Here is a 19484-nt window from a genome sequence, read left to right on the forward strand (position 1 = left end):
GACAGACAGACAGATAGATCAAGGCACAGTAGTACAGGTGTCATTTCAGCACTCAGGAGGTGGAAACAGGGAGAAGAGATAACCCTCTGCTACTTAGCGGAAATAAAGGCTAGCCTGGGCTATATGAGCTCCAGTCAGACAGAAAGTGTGGGAATCTCAAGGATTCAGACCCAGCGCTCCAGGCCAGAGGCACAGTGAGCAGTGTGGCGGGTGGGGACCAGGAGCTCCGCCTCCGAGACGCGGGTCCAGGAAACCCCTGGGGCGGACGGGTGGCCCCGGGGGCCCGGGGGCGGGGAGGAGGGAGGCGGGCGCCGCCCCGACTGACAAAAGTCCCTTCAGTTCAGTCGGCGGCAGGGGAAGTCCCGCAGCCCGGCGAGACCGCCTTCCCGTGCCGAGCTCGCCGCGCGCCCCGGCGTCTCCGGGCGGCCCGATGCCCCGATGCCCCGCGGGGGCCATGGACGAGGGGCCCGTGGACCTGCGCACCCGGCCCAAGGGCACCCCGGGCGCCGCACTGCCACTCCGCAAGCGCCCGCTGCGCCCCGCGTCCCCAGAGCCCGCAGCCCCGCAAGGCCCTGCTGGACCCCTGGACGCCCTTCACAGCAGCTGCGACATCCCGGCTGTCCCTGGGCCCCCCCACTGCGTGGCCAGGCCGGAGGCTCTTTACTACCAGGGTGAGTGGCCTCCCCAATGAGAGTCAGGGCCGGGTGGGGGCCATCTAAGGTCAGCAGGACACAGGACACAAAGAGATGGGGTTCCTGGTAGCTGGGACTCCAGGGTGAAAGTTGGTGTCCCAGAGACTGCTAGGAAACAGGTTCAGAAACCCTGGAGTTCTGCCATGAGGGTGCCAAGAAGCTCACCCAGACAGGTGCCCAAGGGGCAGATGGCCTTGGGGTGGGGGTCAGAAGACAGTGTCCAGTGTCACAGATATGGGGTCCCAAGACACTCCAGAAACACAGAATATCAGGTTGGGCAACAACCAGATATTCAGGACTATGAAATAATTGTTACTCGGGCTTTGGAAAGTAGGGTTCTGGTAAGCAGACGAACAGAAACGGATCTGGGATCCAAGGAGGTCGATACCGAAGGTTAAAATCCTGGGAACCAAGATTTTGGGGGCTATAGGGGTTGAGGGAAAGGCATTTGGGTCTGAGCACCCCGTGTTTGGGTCACAACTCTAAATGATGACAGGAAGAGCCCCAAGGACCCCGAGATTGCAGATGCGGAGGAGTCAGTGAGCAGAGCCAGTACTCTGCAGGTCAGCTGTGTGCATCGCAAGTGTCCCCAAGTCAGGTGGCCCTAGGGGCAGGCTTGGGGACTGAGGGTTCTAAGAGGGGGAACTCAAGGAACTTAGGAACTGAAGGACTTAGGTCCAAGAGGAACTCAGGGACCTGGAAAGGTGGGACTTCAAAAAGAGAACCCAGAGCTGGTCAGACAGCAGGAAACCAGATCCCCTCCTCAATTTTTATATCCAGGAAGGGGCATCCCCCTGCAGTAGCCACATGACTATCCACTAAATACCCCAGAGATGCTGAGTTTCTCTGGGCCCTCCAGGGTCTCCAGCTTCTACCTATCCATGCTTCATTTGGAGGACACCGTGTAACAGGAGGCCTTCCTCGGTCTGATGAGAATCTGTCCTCCATTTTCCCATCTGTGCAATGGGTCTTCCCAACAGCATCATCCAATAGGGTTCTAGGGATTAAGTTTTCTGATTGTCCCAACTCCCCAGACCCCAACACTCAGATATTACTTCATCATTTATTCCTTCAGCTACGAAGTTACTCAGTGTACTCTGAGCTCCCCTGCTGGGTGGTGACAGGGCTCTCTCTGCCCTTAAGGGTCCTTTCTGTAGATGGTCAGACATATGTGAGAGATGAGATGTGGGAAGGAATAGGGATGAGGGATGGGATAGTCAAACATGGTGCTACACGCCTGTAATCCCAGAACTTGGGAAGCTGAGGCAGGAGGATCTCCTTGAGTTTGGGGCCAGTCTGGGCTCCATAGTGACTCAGTATTTCAAAGGAGAGGTGGGGACCAAAGAGATGGTTGTGGTTAGGAGCCCTGTGGCCCTTGCAGAGGACTAGAGCGCGTGCCCACCAGGTTCTGGGGATGCAATGCCCTCCTCTGGCCGCCGAGGGGGTCGGCAGGCCTGTGGCACGCACTCGGGCAAAACATTCATCCGCATTAGAACTATAAATACAACCTTTAAAAGTAATAACTAAAAGCAGTTAGTTTTTAAATACATCCCTTTAAAAGAAAAGGGATCTTGGGACAGGGGAGACGGCTCAGCCATCAAACGTGTTCCCTGTCCTTACGGCGGGCTTGAATTCAGATCCTCTAGTGTTGTGAGGACAGCTTGTTAACTCCAGTTTAAGAAGATCTGGCACCCTCTTGTGGCCTCCATGGGCACGTGTACAGATGTGGTACACAAAACATACACAGACACACACACACACACACACACACACACACACACTTTGAAAATAAAGAAGTCTTTATTATTTTTTTTAAGAAGAAGAATCTAATAGTAAATGCAGGGATAGAGGCCTTGTAAGCTCAGCACGGAGGGGATGGAGGAAGGGACCGGGGGGTCGAGGTTATTCTCAGCTGCATGTGAAGTTCAAGGTCATCCTGGGCTACGTAAGTGTGGGAACGGGGGATCTGGGAGGATGCTAAGACCTGGAGCGAGAGAGCCCCTGAACCCCCTGGACAAAGGCCTGTGGGTTTGACCTCACCCCGATCCCCTCTTGTCTCTCTTCTACCAGGACCTCTGATGCCCATTTACTCTACCCCGACTATGGGCCCCCCCTTTCCGCTGCTGAACCTGCCTACTCACCCCTACTCCATGATGTACCCCATGGAACACCCCCTTTCAGCTGACATTGCCATGGCCACCCGGGTGGATGAGGATGGAGACACGTAAGTGACAAGGTGCGGGAGGAGTTCAGACCCCCAGGGCCAGGGGCTGCCAGGCTCTGCCAGCACCGAGCAGAGCTCTCTGTCTCTGATACTGTTTCCTTTTGCAGACAACGGGGGCACTCGAGGGCACTCACTGGCTAATACAGTTTTGGGGGGGCAGTGACTCTTTTTCTTTTTGGTTGTGGGGGTGGGAGACTGCACCTTGCACATACTCCGTGCTGGCTCTAACAGGAAGCCACACCCCCCCCCAAGATCTCAGAATTTTTATCATAATCCAAATATGGGAACTATGTATCTTTGTTTTCATTTCTTTTACTGCTATTGATTTACATGGGCGTTTTGTCCCTGTGAACGTCTGTGCGCTGTGTGTATGCCTGGCACCCGAGGAGGCCAGAAGAAGGCCTCGGGTCCCCTGGAAATGGAGTTATAGTTAGCCGTAAGCTTCTGTGGGTCCTCTGAAAGAGCAGCCATCGCTGTTAACTGCTGATCCAGCTTTCTACCCCCATCCCAGTTCTGAGTCAAGATCTCACTATGTGTCCCCCCTAACTGGCCTGGAACTCACTCTAGCCCAGGCTAACCTCAAACGCTCATAGATAGGTCTTCATCTGCCTCCTGAGCCCTGGGATCAAAGGTATGCGTCACCACACCCAGCTCTGGGAACTGTTCTATCTGCTGATTTTTCTGAACGTGTCACACACACACACACACACACACACACACACACACACACGAAATGAGTGTATATCATGTGTTCAGTAAACCTTAGAGCTCTGTGTGCTGGTGTACACCTGTATGTCTTATTCTGGAGATTGGGGGGACTAATGGCACAGGCTGTAGAATTCATGAGCTCACCGCCAGCCTGGACTGGGGAAAACAAAGGGAGGGGCTGAGGATGCTGGCTTGACTAGCACGCAGGGCAGGAGGCCCAGTTCCACCCCCAGCCCCGCAGAAGCCACCAGGTGTCTTTCAGCATTGCTGTTCCTGTATGGCGGACAAGCCTTCGGGGTCCGAGCACACTCACATCCCCAAACTTGAGGCAGGACTCACACAAAGGGAAGCTCCATTCTCCGTGACTTCCCCCAGTCGTGGAGAATTTCTACTCTAGTCCAGTCATTCCCTCATGGTCATGGCGGATTTCCCAATTCTCTGAGTTATCGCCTGGGTAGATAGCCAGGGGAAGGTTTAGTCCTGGGCAGAGCATAGGATGAGCATTCCGTGCAGGATGGCTGCTACTCAACCAACACGGGCATGAATCCTAGGTGGATATTTCTCCCTCCTCTGTGCCTCAGTTTCCTTTCCCTCTCTGCTAAAAACAGGGGTCCTGTGTATGCACCTTTTTGGAAGAGATATTAAAAAGTGCTTTGTTTTGTTGCATAAAGGTCACATGTAGTCCAGGCTAGCCTACCTAACCTAGGACAACTTTGATCCAGCTTCTACTTCCCAATGCTGAGATCACAGACCCGCACAGTCCTGTCCGGCTTCTTCATTTAAACTGAGACACAATCTCACTCTGTAGTCTGGATTGGCCTGGAACTACACCATGTAACCCAGGCCACCTTACAACTCATAGTAATCCTCCTGCCTCAGGGATGGACATCTGGCTGAAATGACTTCTAAAGAACCCTGGTGTGGTGTGAGAATTGGTTTGGGGAGGGGGCGTCTGGAAACCCTAGCCAGAACTCAGTAGGCCCATTTGTGTAGAGAAAGGTCAATAGCTGGCTTGACTGTGGCGGAGCCTCAGTTTCTGTTTGGAAACCAGGCCTGGTCAGAGACCTTTCACAACCCTGTCTACACAAGGTACACAGAACAGGGCTGGGCAAACAGTAAGCACTCAATACTTGAGTAGGTGCTGTTTGAACAGCCGCCCCGGGGATGCTGTAGGCTACCACGTGAGTTCAAGCCGGAGAAAGTGCCCTTAAAGGACTCAACCAGCTCTAGCTGCCTCCCACCCCAGGGGCTAAAAGCTGAGAAGGTTTAATTTGTATCTGTCCTCGGGGCTGAGCTGTCTGTGGTCTGGTAAGCAGAGCGCTGTCTCCAGTCCCAGCCCCTCCTCCCTCTCCCCCAACGCAAACACTTCTGCCTCAGCTGCCGCCTCGGGGAAATCCCTTCCCGCACAACTTGACCACAGCCCAGCTGCTCAGCCTCCCCCACGTCAGCACCCTCCACTCTTCGCAGCCCGCCCCTCCCGGTGCTCCCTCCAACCTTAACCCCTTCCGCTGGGGCTTACCGGAATGGGCAGCAGGCCTGGCCCCAGCTTGCCTGAGCCACTAGCCCCACACAGGCTGGAGGAGGGGAGGGTAAGGCAGGGAAGGGAGGCTGGGCAGGGGACCTCAAGTCCAGATCCCAGAGATTCCGGCCGAGCCTTGACTTCTTGGAAGGCAACAAGACTCAGGAAAAGCCAGCATGCTGTGGCTCAAGCTGGTAATACTCCCAGCAAATTCAGAAGGAAGGCTAGCCTGGGCCCCAGAGTAAGGCCATCTGGAACCCGAAGCGGTCGGAAGAGAGGTCGGGAATAGAAAACTGCAAATCCTTCTGCAAAGCGGGCGGGGTATATGCATTAAAGTCTCAGGGCCAGAACAGGGGTGTGGAATACCTCCATCTTCAAGGGGAACAGGGAAAGAGATAGGGTGAGTGTATCTGTGATCACAGCATTAGGGAAACTGAGGCTGGAGGGCGGCGACCCTGTCTTAAAACAAAACAGGAGTGGTTCCATGCATTTTAAAGAAAAGTACAGAATTTCCAAACAGAATAACTGGTTAAGCCGGGGGTGGGGTGGTGGCTCAGGGGTCTTGGCCTTCACTTAATAGACTCCGTGCTCCAGAAGGCAAGCAAACTTTACACACTGAACCCCGACATGCTGTAATAGTGTGAAGCTACCTATGCCTGGGGGTCTGGAATAAAGATTGGAGAACTGTATTCCTGTGTTCTCCAAGGGACATGGGAGAAGGGCCACTTGGGGTCCTCGTTGACCTATGACAATGCATTTCTGAGATTCCAAGAAAGCCTTGGTGTGGATGCCAGGATGGGGGGACCAGCAACCAGCTGCAAGTCTGACCCAGTGAAGCTGCCCCAGGCTTGAGGACTTGGGGTTCTGCCTTCCTTATCTCCCATTGGAAGAGTGGAAGTTTGGACGCCAGGGGGGTGACCGGGTAGATCCCCGACTGGCCAGGCTTCCCTCCCCCGGGAGCAGGAAGCCCAGCCCCGCCCGGCAGACCTGTTACTGGAAGTCCGAGGGCTGGGCCGCCCCTCCCGTCCCCACTTCCTCCAGCCCCGCCCCACCCCCTGCGGCCTGCGCGTTTATGGGAACTGAAGCCTGGACGGTTTCTCTGAAATCATTCGCTCCCTCTGCCCTTGCTTAACCCCGCCCGCGCCGGGAGGGAGCCAAGCGGGTGGCGCTTCTAAGGAGATGCTGCATCCCATCCCTCTGCAGCGAAGCCAAACGGGGAGGGAGTCAGGGCCCGCCCCTTCCCCCAGCATTTTCTATTTCAATCTGGTCTCCACCACCAGGATCTAGACTCAGGATTTGCCCACTGTAATCTGTCCCGGCCATAGGCGCTATTGTGGGAAGGAAAACCAAACTCAAGCAGGAGGTACTTTGGCCCCTTCCTTCGCTATGGAGCACAGTTTGCATTTCTGGTGGTGTGACCCACCCAACCCCCCTCACCCAAGTGGACAGCACTTCCTCAGAATAATGTGGGGAAGCAATATGTAGATTCTGGGTGCTCACTGTCTGCCTTGGCAGTGGTCTGGGTAGTAAGAGGCAGGCTGGCAGGTGAGAAAGTAGATAGTCCATTAATGAATGAAGTGTGTGTGTGTGTGTGTGTGTGTGTGTGTGTGGTGTGTGGTGATTAAAATGAAACCTAAGCCTTGTGTTTCCTAGCCTAGATTCTGTGTAGGCGCTCTACCACTGAGCCATGCCCCCAGGCCCTTGGGGTTCCTAGACAGATGCTTTCTCATTGTACTGAATCCAAAGGCTGTTTTGTTTTTGAGATTAGGTTTCTCAGGCTGTCCTCGAACTCCTTCTGTAGACCAGGCCGGTCTCGAACTCAGAGATGCATCTGCCTCTTCCTCCCAAACTCTGGGATTAAAGATGCTACCATCCCACAGACCCAAAGGCATTGTTGTGATGCCGGAATCTCACTATGTAACCCAAGCTAGCCGCAAACTCCTCACTGTCCTTTCCGACGCACAGCACGGTGATTGGCTAGTAAAAAGACTTCAGATAAAGGTGGTCCAGGAAGGAGAGGATGCTTCAGTGGGTGGGTGTTTGGTGAGCCATTATGCATTACCATGTAGAGAGAAGCCAACTAGAGAGTAAATACACAAGTCCCGATTGTAGTTGCTGCTCAAGTGTCTAGGAGCCCGGAACCACCGGATCTGCAGTGAGAAGCTGGAGGTGGAATCCCACCACTGGAAGGAAAGGCAGGAAGAGCCTGGAGATTCACTAGCCAGCCAGTGACCTCTGACCCGTGAGAGATGGAGGACAGTTTCTGCCGTCAACACACACCTGTGAGCTCAAATAAGCGCAAAGGCATGTATACACACAGGTGCACAAAGGCACAAACATGCCACACACAGGGGAAAAACAAAAAAGAAAATAATGAAAAGGCTATGGTGGAGGGGTTGGTGAGGCAGCTTAGGGAGCAGAGCATCTATCCAACCGCAATTTGATCCGCCAATACCAACATGGTGGAGAGGACAGAACTGAGCTCTGAGGTCCTCTGATCTCCACATAAGTTTTGTCACAAAACAATGCATACATAGTAATTACATGCATGCACGCATGCCTGAATAGCAAAGAAACAATGCCAGGTATAGCGGGGGACACCTTTAATCACAGCCCTCGGGAGGCAGAGGCCAGCCTGGTCTATGGAGCGAGCTCCGTGCAGTTCATACTGAGGTCTGGTTCTAGCAGAAAAACATAAAAATAGAAAAGTACAGTAAAGGGAGAGCGTGGGGAAGACGGGGTGTGTGCACCTGCACACAGGACACATGCATAAAGCAAAGGCCAAGAGGCGTGTGGGCACACGGCCAGCCTGTCTCCCTCTGTCCCCATGTGCAGATGTGATCCTCTGTTCGCCCTCAGCTGGGAATAGTTATTCTGCTCTGGGGTCCCTCAGAAGGGAGTTGGAGCATCTTCGGGAAGGTTGCTGAGGTGTCTGGAAGGGCTTCAGGTGCCCCTCAGGAAATGGTGGAGCTAATGAGGCCTTCCTAGACCAGGGTTTGGGAAGTGGAACAATGACTATGCCTGGGCATTGTAGCATGGCAGACCCTTCCATCCCCATGGGACATGACGAGTGAGTAGCTTTCTCCAGTAGAGATCACTGTCGGACTGTAGGAAAGGGAGGAACTCTATACTGCCAAAGCCAGCTCCAGAGCCAAGACCCACATCCCGCAATGGTTCCTTCCTCATTTTATTTTTCTGAGATGGGTCTGAACTCGGTGGCCTTGGCTGGGTTGGCGCTCACTAGGTAAGCCAGGGTAGTCTCAAATACAGAGATCCTCCGGCCTCTGCCTCAAGGGAGTTGGGATTAAAAGTATGAGGAGTGGTGGCAGAGGCAGGTGGATGTCTGTGAGTTCAAGGCCAGCCTGGTCTACACAGAGATAACTTTTCTTGAGGAACAAACAAAGGCTTGTGACCCACCACACCTGGCCTTTTCTCCTTTTATTCAAAGCCTGTGCTCCATGACAGACCCTGATAAGGAGTTTGCACACCTCACCTCACAGACACCTAAGCTACGGCCCAGGGAAGGTGGGAGAAATAGTCAGGAAGCACACAGGGTGACCAGTGGGATATGTCTTTAGTCAGAACGTAGTCGCCACAAACCTGTTCTGTCAGAGCCTCCTAGGCCTAACAGAAAATGGCATCCTGCCCAGTGGGGCCGATATGATTTTGATGGGGAGACTCAGAAAATGATTACAAACTGGACAATGAGCCACAGGGCAACATGGAAACAACTACGGCAGATGAGGGGAGAAGGCCTGTGGGTCTGCCATAGTGCCTCAGGGCTGATATTTAAGGAAACTGTTCCAGGCACATGAAGAACCCCCACAAGGGCCCCAGAAAGTCAGTGGCTGTATGTCTGAGGCACATAGAGGCCAGTGGGTCCAGAGCAGAAGGAAGACAGTGTGGAGATGGTGTCAAAGGAAATGGAAAAGGAGGACAAGATGACTTAGCCTTGCGTGGCTGAGGCAGGAGGATTGCCAATTTGAGGCCACTCTGAGCTACACAGATAGACCCACACCCACTCACATTTGTGATGTCTCAAGCCTGTAATTCTAGCATTCTGAAGACAGGGGGATTATTGTTGAGGTGAGGACAGCCTGGGGCATTTGGTGAGATGGGGACAGGCTGCATTATATACTAAAATCATGTCAGAAAAAAAATTCCTGTGAAAGCTGGGGGCGTGGCTCAGTGGTAGAGCCCCTTCCCAGAATCTCCCAGTGAGGGGCTGGGGGTGTGGCTCAGTGGTAGAGCCCCTGCCTAGAATCCCCCAGTGAGGGGCTGGGGGCGTGGCTCAGTGGTAGAGCCCCTGCCTAGAATCCTCCAGTGAGGGGCTGGGGGCGTGGCTCAGTGTTAGCTCTCCTGCTTAGCCAGTAGAAGTTTTATTTCTAGCACCACCGAATCCAAACACTATCCAGTTTTTTACTAACTCGCATGGGACGTGTGATTAAGTAAGCAGTTTGGAGGGAAGGGCATATCTGCAAATGTTCCTCTGGCTTTGATGTGATAGTCTGACAGGCCAGAGAGCTCAGGGATAAGGAGGCGGGAGTGGGGGCTGTAATCAATGTCCAAAAAGGGCAATTTGGGTTGTCCCCAAATGGTTAAAAATGATTGAAAACATTCCACTCAGGACTTTAATGGATGTAGTAACCAGGACTGGAGAGACCGCTCAGCAGTTAAGAGCACTGACTGCTCTTCCAGAGGTCCTGAGTTCAATTCCCAGCAACCACATGGTGGCTCTGTAATGGGATCTGATGCCCTCTTCTGGTGTGTCTGAAGACAGTGACAGTGTTCACACATGCATAAAATAAATCTTTTTTCTTAATAAGGGGGGAGGTGTACTGACCAGTCCCTAATCCCAGCGAGTGTCCCCTTGTCTCCCCAGGCCTCTCCACATTGCTGTGGTCCAGGATAACAAGGCAGCTGTCTACCGGATACTCAGCCTTTTTAAACTCGGTAGCCGGGAGGTGGATATCCATAACAACCTTCGGCAGGTGAGGTGGCAGGGAGCTTGAAACTGGGGTTTTAAGGTTCCTGGAAAGGAGGGGTCCCCCAGAGGAGAGATGCAGGGGCACCAGCATCCACATCCTGGAACAAGAGGGCAGTGGAGCTGGGCAAGGTGACATATGTGTGTCATCCAACATTTAAGAGACTAATTATGAACTGAACATAAGCCCTGGAGAGCTAGCCTGAGCTATAATATAGCTAAGTCGCGTCCTTAAAAAAAAAAAAAAAAAAAGCTGTGGGGGCTGTAAAATGGCTCAAAGGGTAAAGGTGCTTGCGGCCAAGCCTGGTAACCTGAGTTCAAAACTCACTACAAATTATCCCGTCTTCCACAAGTGCACCATGGTGCATCAAATAACCAAAACCAAGCATGGCAGCTCACTCTTTTGGTCTCAGGAATTAGGGGTCATCCATCCTTATCTACATAATAAGTCTGGGGTCACCATGGGCTACTTGACATCCTACCTTCCCAACATTTCCCCCAACCCCTCCTCCCCCCAAAAAAAAGCTTTATTGAGGTTAGATTGGTTCTGAAGATGCAAGGGTCTCTGACTCTCGATTTTGGGAAGATGTCAGACGCTTCTGTCACTAGGTTCAAAGGGCCTGAGGTGAGAACGTAGCCTTACTCCGATCCCTTACGGTCACTATTTCCCAGACCCCGCTCCACCTGGCTGTGATCACCACATTACCAGATATGGTCCGGCTCCTGGTGACAGCTGGCGCCAGCCCCATGGCCCTGGATCGCCACGGCCAGACTGCAGTCCACCTAGCATGCGAGCACCGCAGCCCCAGCTGCCTGCAGGCCCTGCTGGACAGCGCAACCCCAGGCTCCGTGGACTTGGAGGCTCGCAATTACGAAGGTGAGTCCCCAGAGAGGATAAGGTGAGGTTGACACCATCCAAGCCCAAGCCGGGGCTTGACTGACTGTGGGTTCCCTTCCTTCAAAGGGCTCACTGCCCTGCACGTGGCCGTGAACACCGGGTGCCAGGAGGCTGTTCTGCTGCTCCTGGAGCGTGGCGCCGACATCGATGCAGTGGTGAGCCAGCGAGGCAGGCGGCGAGGGGCGTGGTCTGGCGCGCGGAGGTGTAGCCCAGGAGGCGGAGCTCGCGAAGGGCACCCGGGTGGCAGAATGTTCACGTATTTAAGGCGCTGGAGGCTGGACCAAAGGGAGGGATGCTCAGAGCCTTCAGAGAGAGGCTGAGACACCTGTCCTTCCGCAGGATATCAAGAGCGGCCGTTCCCCACTCATCCATGCCGTGGAGAACAACAGTCTGAACATGGTGCAACTGCTGCTGCTGGTTAGTACGCATCTCTGGCTTCTTCCATGTCTGGCGCCAGTCCGGCTGTCACTTCCATCCCTGGCATGGACCCCATTTTCCAGTTTAGACCCTGGCTCTGTTCTGCCTGTGACTCGGATTCTTCCCTTCAGCGTCTAATTTGCAAATCCAAGTCTGTTTGTTTGGGAAAGGGTCTTACGATATAGAGTTGGCTAGTCCTGCAGTCCGACTCACTCTGTAGACCAGGCTGGCCTCTAGCTCAGAGATGCACCTGCCTCTGCCTCCCAAGTGTTGGGATTAAAGGTGTGTGCCTCCACCACCCACCTTTCTTTTTTGACTGTACATGAGTGTTTTGCCTGCATTGAAGTCTGTGCACCAGGTACCTTCAGTGTCCTCTGAGGCCAGAAGAGAGCATCAGACTCCCTAGAGCTGGGATAGCAAACATTTGTCAGCCGCCATGTGGGTGTTGGAATTCAAACCCCGTTCCTCTGGAAGACAAGCCAGTGCTCTTAACCAATGAGCCATCTCTTTACCCCTCAAGTCTATTCCTTTTAATTTTTGTTTCGTTTTGGAGACAGAGTCTCACTACAGAGCCCTGGCTGTCTCATAACTCATGTAGACCAGGCTAGCCTTTAACTCACAGAGATCTTTCTACCTCTGCTTCCCAAGTGCTGGGATTAAGGGAGTATGCAACCATACCTGGCCTGTTTTTAAAAATCCAATTTGGTTGGCTGTATTGTGGAGGTCAGAGGGCAGTGTATGGAAACCAGAAGCCCTCTCCTTCCATCATGGGGGCCCTTGGGATGGAGTTCAGGTCAGTCTTGAATGCGGGGCTCCTTTACCTCATGCTACCTATCAGCACACGCTGGTTTTCAAATCTTTTCTTTCACTTCCTGGGCTGCCAATTTGTCCATTTCTCCCGTTACCCTGCCAGCCTAGTCTTCACCCTGGGATAGTCACACTAACCCTGCATCTGGCTTTCGCCTTGTCCTCTGTCCTTCCGTACTAATTCCATCTACTGTCTGGAACCACAGACCTTGTCCTCCCTTGCTTAAGCGGACCACAGTCTCCCTTAGAGACTAGGAGAGTACGGTGTCCTGCTTCCCTTCTCGGAGTCCCATGCAGCCAAGGCTGTGTTTAAACACACGTTTTAGCTCAGGTTAACCTCGAACTCCTGATCTTCATGCATCCACACTCCAAGTGCTAGGATTACAGACCCATGTCCAGAATCATTTCAGGTTCTGGCTGCCGGAGTGAGCCCCAGTTGTGATCACCTGTCAGTCCCCTTCACCTAGCTGACCCCGGGCCAAGTGAGGCCACTGGCCTACGTGGCTCTTGACTCGAATTTCCCCCGTCCCACAGCACGGCGCCAACGTGAACGCTCAGATGTACTCTGGCAGCTCGGCTCTGCATTCTGCGTCTGGCCGCGGGCTTCTGCCTCTCGTGCGCACGCTGGTGCGCAGCGGGGCCGATAGCGGCCTCAAGAACTGTCACAATGACACGCCCCTTATGGTGGCGCGCAGCCGCAGGGTGAGAGCACGGGGCACCGGATGTGCGCAGGCCTGGGGAGGGTCGTGAGCTTAGGCCCACAAGGTAACAAAAGTGCCTGGAAGGGAGGCTGTGAGGGGAAACTGAGTCACAAGGCAAAGGAAATGCCTGCACATCCTCACCTGGACACTTTGCTCGAGAGAGGGGAGAGAGAGAAAGAAAGCCTGAAGAAAGGTTGCAATGCCTTGGGGTGACCTCCATCTTCCAACAGGTCATTGATATCCTAAGGGGAAAGGCCTCTCGGACTGCTTCCGGGTCACAGCCTGAGCCATCCCCAGACCAAAGTGCCACCAGCTCCAATGGTGAGAGTCTGCAGCTGGGGGCCTCCAAGACTCCAGAGTCGAGTCAGCTCAGCTGGCTTCTCCCCGCTCTAACCCCGGTCTCCCTCCACAGGCCTCCAGTCCTCTCCAAGCTCCTCACCCTCGCTGTCTCCCCCGAAGGATGCTCCAAGCTTTCCCGTGGCTCCCCAAAATTACTTCCTTCCCACAACATCCGCACCTGCCTTCCTGCCCTTCCCAGGGGTCCTCCGAGGCCCTGGCCGGCCTGTGCCCCCCTCCCCAGCTCCAGGAAGCAGCTGAGACGGATGGGGGGGCAGACCCGGACTCATGAGGAGGGTCCTCCCTGCCCTGTGGGGACCACTCTTCTGGAAACTGTGAGGACCTTGTTCTGCTTCCCCCGCCCAATCTTTTGGACCAGGTTTTGCACCAAGGCAAAAGCGCTAACTACTGAGCACAGATTCTCCTAATCGCCCCTGCCCAGGACTCTCAGCCCCACTCAGGCTCCGAGGCTTCCTGTCTGGAATCCACTAGATACTCGATTCTTTCAGTGGAGGAACCAAAGGACAGCCCCTCCTCTGCCATCCTCGTCCCGAGGGACCCGGAAGAACAGAGGGGATTGGGAGGGCATTGATCACAATGTAAATTATTAGGTTTGGTCAGATTTCTTTTGTAATAAACTATTTTTGTATCATAGTCCTTGCTTTGCATCTGTCATAGCCAGCTGTGGCACCCAGGTGCTTTTGGGTGCCGGCCTGCCTGTCCACTGAGTGACTTTGTGTCACTTCCTGCTGGGGGGAGGGGCCTAGGACTGGTAATGGCTTTGGTGGTGATGAGTTACTGGGACATTGTGACACCTTCCTTGGGGCTGTAGGGCTCCAGAATGCTGGCTGTGGGTGTTTCTGAGAGAGTCAGCAATTTGTGTGTCACTGGTATTTGGGTTTAAAAAAGTACATATGAATAAATGTACATTTATAATCATATTGTTTTTATATATAATTATATGTCATACTTATATATCATATAATATATAATATATACCTTAATATTAAATTTTTATGATATGTTTATATATTGCCCAATATGTAAGTATAATATTTAAATTATAATTGCATAGAAATATACCATATGATTACAAGTATATATTATATAACTATATATAAAGTCTAATATATAATATATAAAATACATAACATAATAAATATATAAGGTATGCATATAAATACAGAGTGTGTGGACCTCCACATATAAACATGGAGGTCAGAGGACAGCTTTTAGGAGTCAGGTTTCTCTTTCCATCACGTGGGTTCTGGGAATTGAACCCTGGGCCTCAGGCAAGTGCCGTGCCCTGAACCATCTCGCCATCTCCAGTCAGGCCCAGTTTTGTTTCTGTAAGTTTTGGGTCTTTTCTGAGATAGTGCCATGAAGTACTGGCTAGCCTTTAACTCACTATATGATCAAGGATGAGAAAGAGCTCTTGACCCTCCAACTCCAAAGTCCTGGGATTATGGACTTTCAGACCTATGGCAACACACAATGCATTTTTATGTGTGTGTAAACAAGTTTACATGAGCCATGTGAGGCAGAGGGTGTGAGACCCTCTAAAACTGGGGTTCCAGCTGACTGTGGGTGCTGGGAACCAAACCCGGGTGAGTCCTAACAAAAGTGCTAAGAGCTCTCAGCCGCTGACCTGTCTCCAATGCCACTGCTGTTGTTTGGGGAGTGGGAGGAGGTGTAGCCCAGGCTGAAACTCACATGTAGACCAGGCTGGCCTTGAACTCACAGAGATCCTCCTGTTTCTGCCTCCCGAGTGCTGAATTTAAAGGCATGAGCCAGCCACCAGCAGTTCTTGGTTTTGTTGTGGAATGGGGAGGAGTCTCACCGTGTAGCCCAGGCTAGCTTGAACTGTCCATCCTCCTGCCTCTGCTTCTGGACGCTGTTATTACAGGATGAGACTCCATGCTTGGCTGATGCTTTGGATATTTGAGAGGTCTCTTTGAGTCGACCATGACGTGAGAGATGCGTGGGCTCACAGATGACTGTGTGATATAAGGATGTGCTCCAGCCCCCCAGCCTAGTGACGGGGTGTTTGGCATGTACTTAGGCCCCTGTGACAGTGTTTCTGGCCCTGCAATGTCCCAGTAGCCATCTGACTTGGAGCGCATACTTTTCTCTGCAGGTATAACAAAGAAGACACAGCGAGGTGCCGTAAAGGGGGAGAAAGGTGAGCCTGCTCTCAGCGCTGCAGATGAGAAGCAGGAGACGGGCCACACGCTGAAGATCAACCTTAGCTACACGGGGAATTCCAAGCCACCCTAGGCCTGCATAATAAGACCTTGTCAAAAATACAAAAACAATCAAAAAATTTAAAAAAGGGGAAGAGAGAGAGAGAAACGAAAAGACAAGAAACAAAAATGTGTCTTCTGCTGTGGAGGGCAAAAAGTTCTGAAGTCTGTCACAGGTTGGTGCTCCCTCCAAAGCTCTAAGGAGGGTTCTTCCTGAAAAGAATGGGGTGGTCCTCCAACCTCTGTCTTGTAAGGCTGTGTGTCCACCCACTCTAGAATCAGTCTCTCTCTCGCTCTCTCGCTCTCGCTCTCTCTCTCTTGCTCTCTCTCACTCTCTTGCTTTCTCTCTCGCTTTCTCGATCTCTCTTGCTCTCGCTCTTTCTCGATCTCCTCTTCCTCCTCTCCCCCTCCTCCCCGCCCCTCCCCGTCTTCCTCCCTTTTCTTGAGACTCTCAATGTAATCCAGAGTGGCCTTGAACTCACAATCCTGCTGCCTCCCCGCCCTGCCTGAGTTTTGGGATTAAAGACTGGGCCGTGGCCCTGGGTTGAGAGCTGGCCTCGAGGCAGTCTCTCGGAGGTACCATCTAGTCTTTGAGCTGAGGGGAATGAGAAGATGGAGTCTGAGATGAGGTCATAGCTGAGTTTTACGGGGCTGGGGGCAGGGAGTTGAGACGGGGGTGTCTTCTACCTGGCAAGCTCTGCGATCCCAAGAATGTACTGCTGTGCACAGCCACTGTAGTTTTAATTTAGGGTTTTGAGAAAATAACTTCTGAGCCCCAGACAGAAGTTTAGTGGGGCTTGCTGGAGGTGAGGAGGAGGAAATGAGTGGAGGCCAACCTGGGCTACGATAGTGAGGTCCTGTTGGGTTGGAGACATGATTCAAGAGGTTAAGAGCCCGAGCGGCTCTTCAAGGAGACTCGGGTTCAGGTTCCATTCCCAGCACCCACATAATGGTGCTCGACCCTCTCTAAGTCCAGGTCCTGAGGATCCGATGCCCTCTGCTGGTCTCCATGGGCACTGCATGTGATGCACAGACATCCATGCGGACAAGATGCAGACAGATAAATAAGAGGTAAATTTAAAGAAGACTGAAGGCCCGATGTGGTGGCGCACGCCTTTAATCCCGGTACTAGAGAGACAGAGGCAGGTGGGTCTCTGAGTTTGAGGCCAGCCTGGTTTACAGAGCTAGTTGCAGGTCAGCAAGGGCTACACAGAGAAACACTGCAGCAGAACTCCGCCCCTTCCCCCGCCCCCGTTACACACCACACACACACACACACACACACACACACACGAAAAAAAAAAGGATAAAAGGAAGGAAGGAAGGAAGGAAGGAAGGAAGGAAGGAAGGAAGGAAGAAAAATGAAAAACAAGCGAAAGAAAAGCAGAAGATAACAGAAGTAAAGCCGATATGGTGGTATATCCCTCTCCATAAGCCCAGTACCCAGGAGGCAGTGGAAAAAAGAATCAATGCCAGTTCAAAGACCAGGAGTCAAAACTCAAGCAATGCTGGCCAGATGGCTTGCATGATGAGGGCACACACTCCCAAGCCTGAAGCCCAGAGTTCACTCCTCAGGACCCAGATAGAAGGAAAAAAGAACCCACCCCTGTAACATGTGCACCCATACCTACTGTGGCATTGTTCACACACACACACGTGTACACATGCACAAAATAAACCAACAGACAACAAAACATAAAAATAAATCAAGTTTTTTAAAAGGACCCCCAAAAGTCTATGCCCTAGCTCTTCAAAGCTACAACTCACACACCATATACCTTGGACTGAATTCTCACATAGCCACGCCTAACAAACACCTCAGCATGCAGGGAAATGTAGTTTGTGAAAGAGAAAAGTTTACACTTATTTATTTGTGGGGATGGGCACCGGCTTGCCGCTGTGCATGTGTGAAGGTCAGATGATTGTCTCATTCCACTGTGTGGGCCCCAGGCTTGGGGACAAGTGCCTTTTTCTTTACAAAAATAAACATAGTTTTATCTTGGAAGGACACACCCAGGTAAAACTCACAAGTCCCATTTCTTTTTTTAAATATTTATTGATTATATATAAGTGCACTGTAGCTGTCTTCAGACGCACCAGAAGAGGGCATCAGATCCCATTACAGATGGTTGTGAGCCACCATGTGGTTGCTGGGAATTGAACTCAGGACCTCTGGAAGAGCAGTCAGTGCTCTAACCACTGAGCCATCTCTGCAGCCCTCAAGTTCAGTTTCTAAAGGTAAAGAAAAAAGTGGAGCGGGGAAATGACAGAGGCTTGTGACTTGAGTTTGTGGTCCACGGCATACAAAAGACTGTCATGGTGTCACACACCGAATTCTCACACTCTGGAGGCAGAGGCAGAAGGATCAAGGGGACTGTGGCTTATACTTTGAGCTCAAGACCAGGCTGGGCTACATGAGACCCCCCCCCTCCCAATTTCACAAGAGTGAAGATGCCAAGCCTGTCACACCTGACCACAAACAACTCCTCCAACATGAAAGTCAGAGCTCAGCACAGCCGTGACTCTGGAAGCTGGAAGCTTCTACAGACTTTGGCTGATGAGAAACTGGGGTTCAATGGCTGACCTTAGCAAGCTAGTTCCCTAAAACAAAGGATCTAGCTTCTCCGTGCATGGAAATCCCCTCTCTGGCCTCCCTGAACTTGAGACTAGGCATGTGTCCTTCCATGTCCCCAGAGATAAGCAAAGCCAGAGGAAGAAAGAGGGTAGCCCTCTGGGAGTCTCCAGCATCAAATACTGGTGATGGTCTCGTAGGCTGTGGCCACAGCCACAGTCACGGCTTCAGCACCTTCCTTGTGGCCACCGGGCATTGTTTAAAAAATGTCACTGGGAAGCTGGAGAGATGTCTTAGCACTTAAGAGCACTGCCTGATCTTCTGGAGGTCCTGAGTTCAATTCCCCAGCAACCACTTGGTGGCTCACAACCATCTGTAATAGAATCTAATACTTTCTTCCGATGTTTCTGAAGACAGCTACAGTGTGCTCGTATACACAAAATAAATAAATACATAAACACATAAATCCATTTTTAAAAATATCATCTGTTCCACTATCCTGTGCACAAGATTGCCTGTGTATTTGTATTTCTATGTATTTAATGGGATTTTAAAGAGGTCACTTTTATGTATGTATTCATGAGGGTGTCTGACGGTGTGCCGCACGTGTGCATGTGCCCAGGGAGCCTTGAGCTTAGGTGTGCTTACAGTTTTGTAAACACAACCTGCATTTCACAGATCGAGCCAGATGTGCGTCGGCTCGGAAGGCTGAGGCAGGAAGATTTTGTGTCCAAGCTTAGCCTGGGCTAACGGTGAGACACAGAAAAGCAGAGAACAGAAGAGACATGCAGGAAGGCTCGGCGGGTTGGAACACTTACTTTTCAACTCGACAACTGAACTCCAATCCTAGAAGCCACACAAAAAGACCACACAAAAAGAGCCAAGACCTCGGCCAGCAAGATGGCTCATTAGTAAAGGTCTTGCCTCTATGGCTGAGGACCTGGCTCAATTTCCAGTGACGGTAAGAGAGAACCAACCTTTGCCAAGTTGTCCTCTGACCTCCACACACAGACGGTTGGAGATGGGGAGGGGGCGGGGGCGGGATAGCAAACCGGACGCTGAAGTGTGTATCCCGTAATCCCAGCATTACTAATGCAAGGTGGGAGGCAAAGTCGGAAGAATCTCCTTGAAGCTAGAGATCACCCTCTAGCGGCAGGACGCAGAACAGCAGCCGAGACAGGAGACTGCTTCAAAGACAAAGAAAGGCGAGAATCACTCCTGAAAATGTCCTCTGACTTCCACATTAGGATGTGCCCACACTAATATACACACGAGCGTGCACACGCTCACATGTCGATAGATAGATAGATGATAGATAGATAGATGGTAGATAGATGGATAGATAGAAGATAGATATATAAGATAGATGATAGATAGATAGAT

The 19484-nt window shown here is 52.0% G+C and overlaps 1 protein-coding gene across 1 annotated transcript; it reads left to right on the forward strand.

The window, feature by feature from the left end:
* Nucleotides 1–359: 359 nt before the first annotated feature.
* BCL3 (BCL3 transcription coactivator) lies at nt 360–13690 on the forward strand. The gene is given in 9 exon segments (XM_080908279.1): nt 360–671; nt 2763–2916; nt 10026–10134; nt 10800–11004; nt 11092–11180; nt 11365–11442; nt 12784–12951; nt 13181–13354; nt 13356–13690. Coding segments are annotated over 9 exon segments (1410 nt in total). The 5' UTR covers nt 360–430; the 3' UTR covers nt 13548–13690.
* Nucleotides 13691–19484: the final 5794 nt, after the last annotated feature.

Source organism: Micromys minutus (assembly GCF_963924665.1).
Source record: "Micromys minutus genome assembly, chromosome: 32".
Taxonomy (NCBI): Eukaryota; Metazoa; Chordata; class Mammalia; order Rodentia; family Muridae; genus Micromys; species Micromys minutus.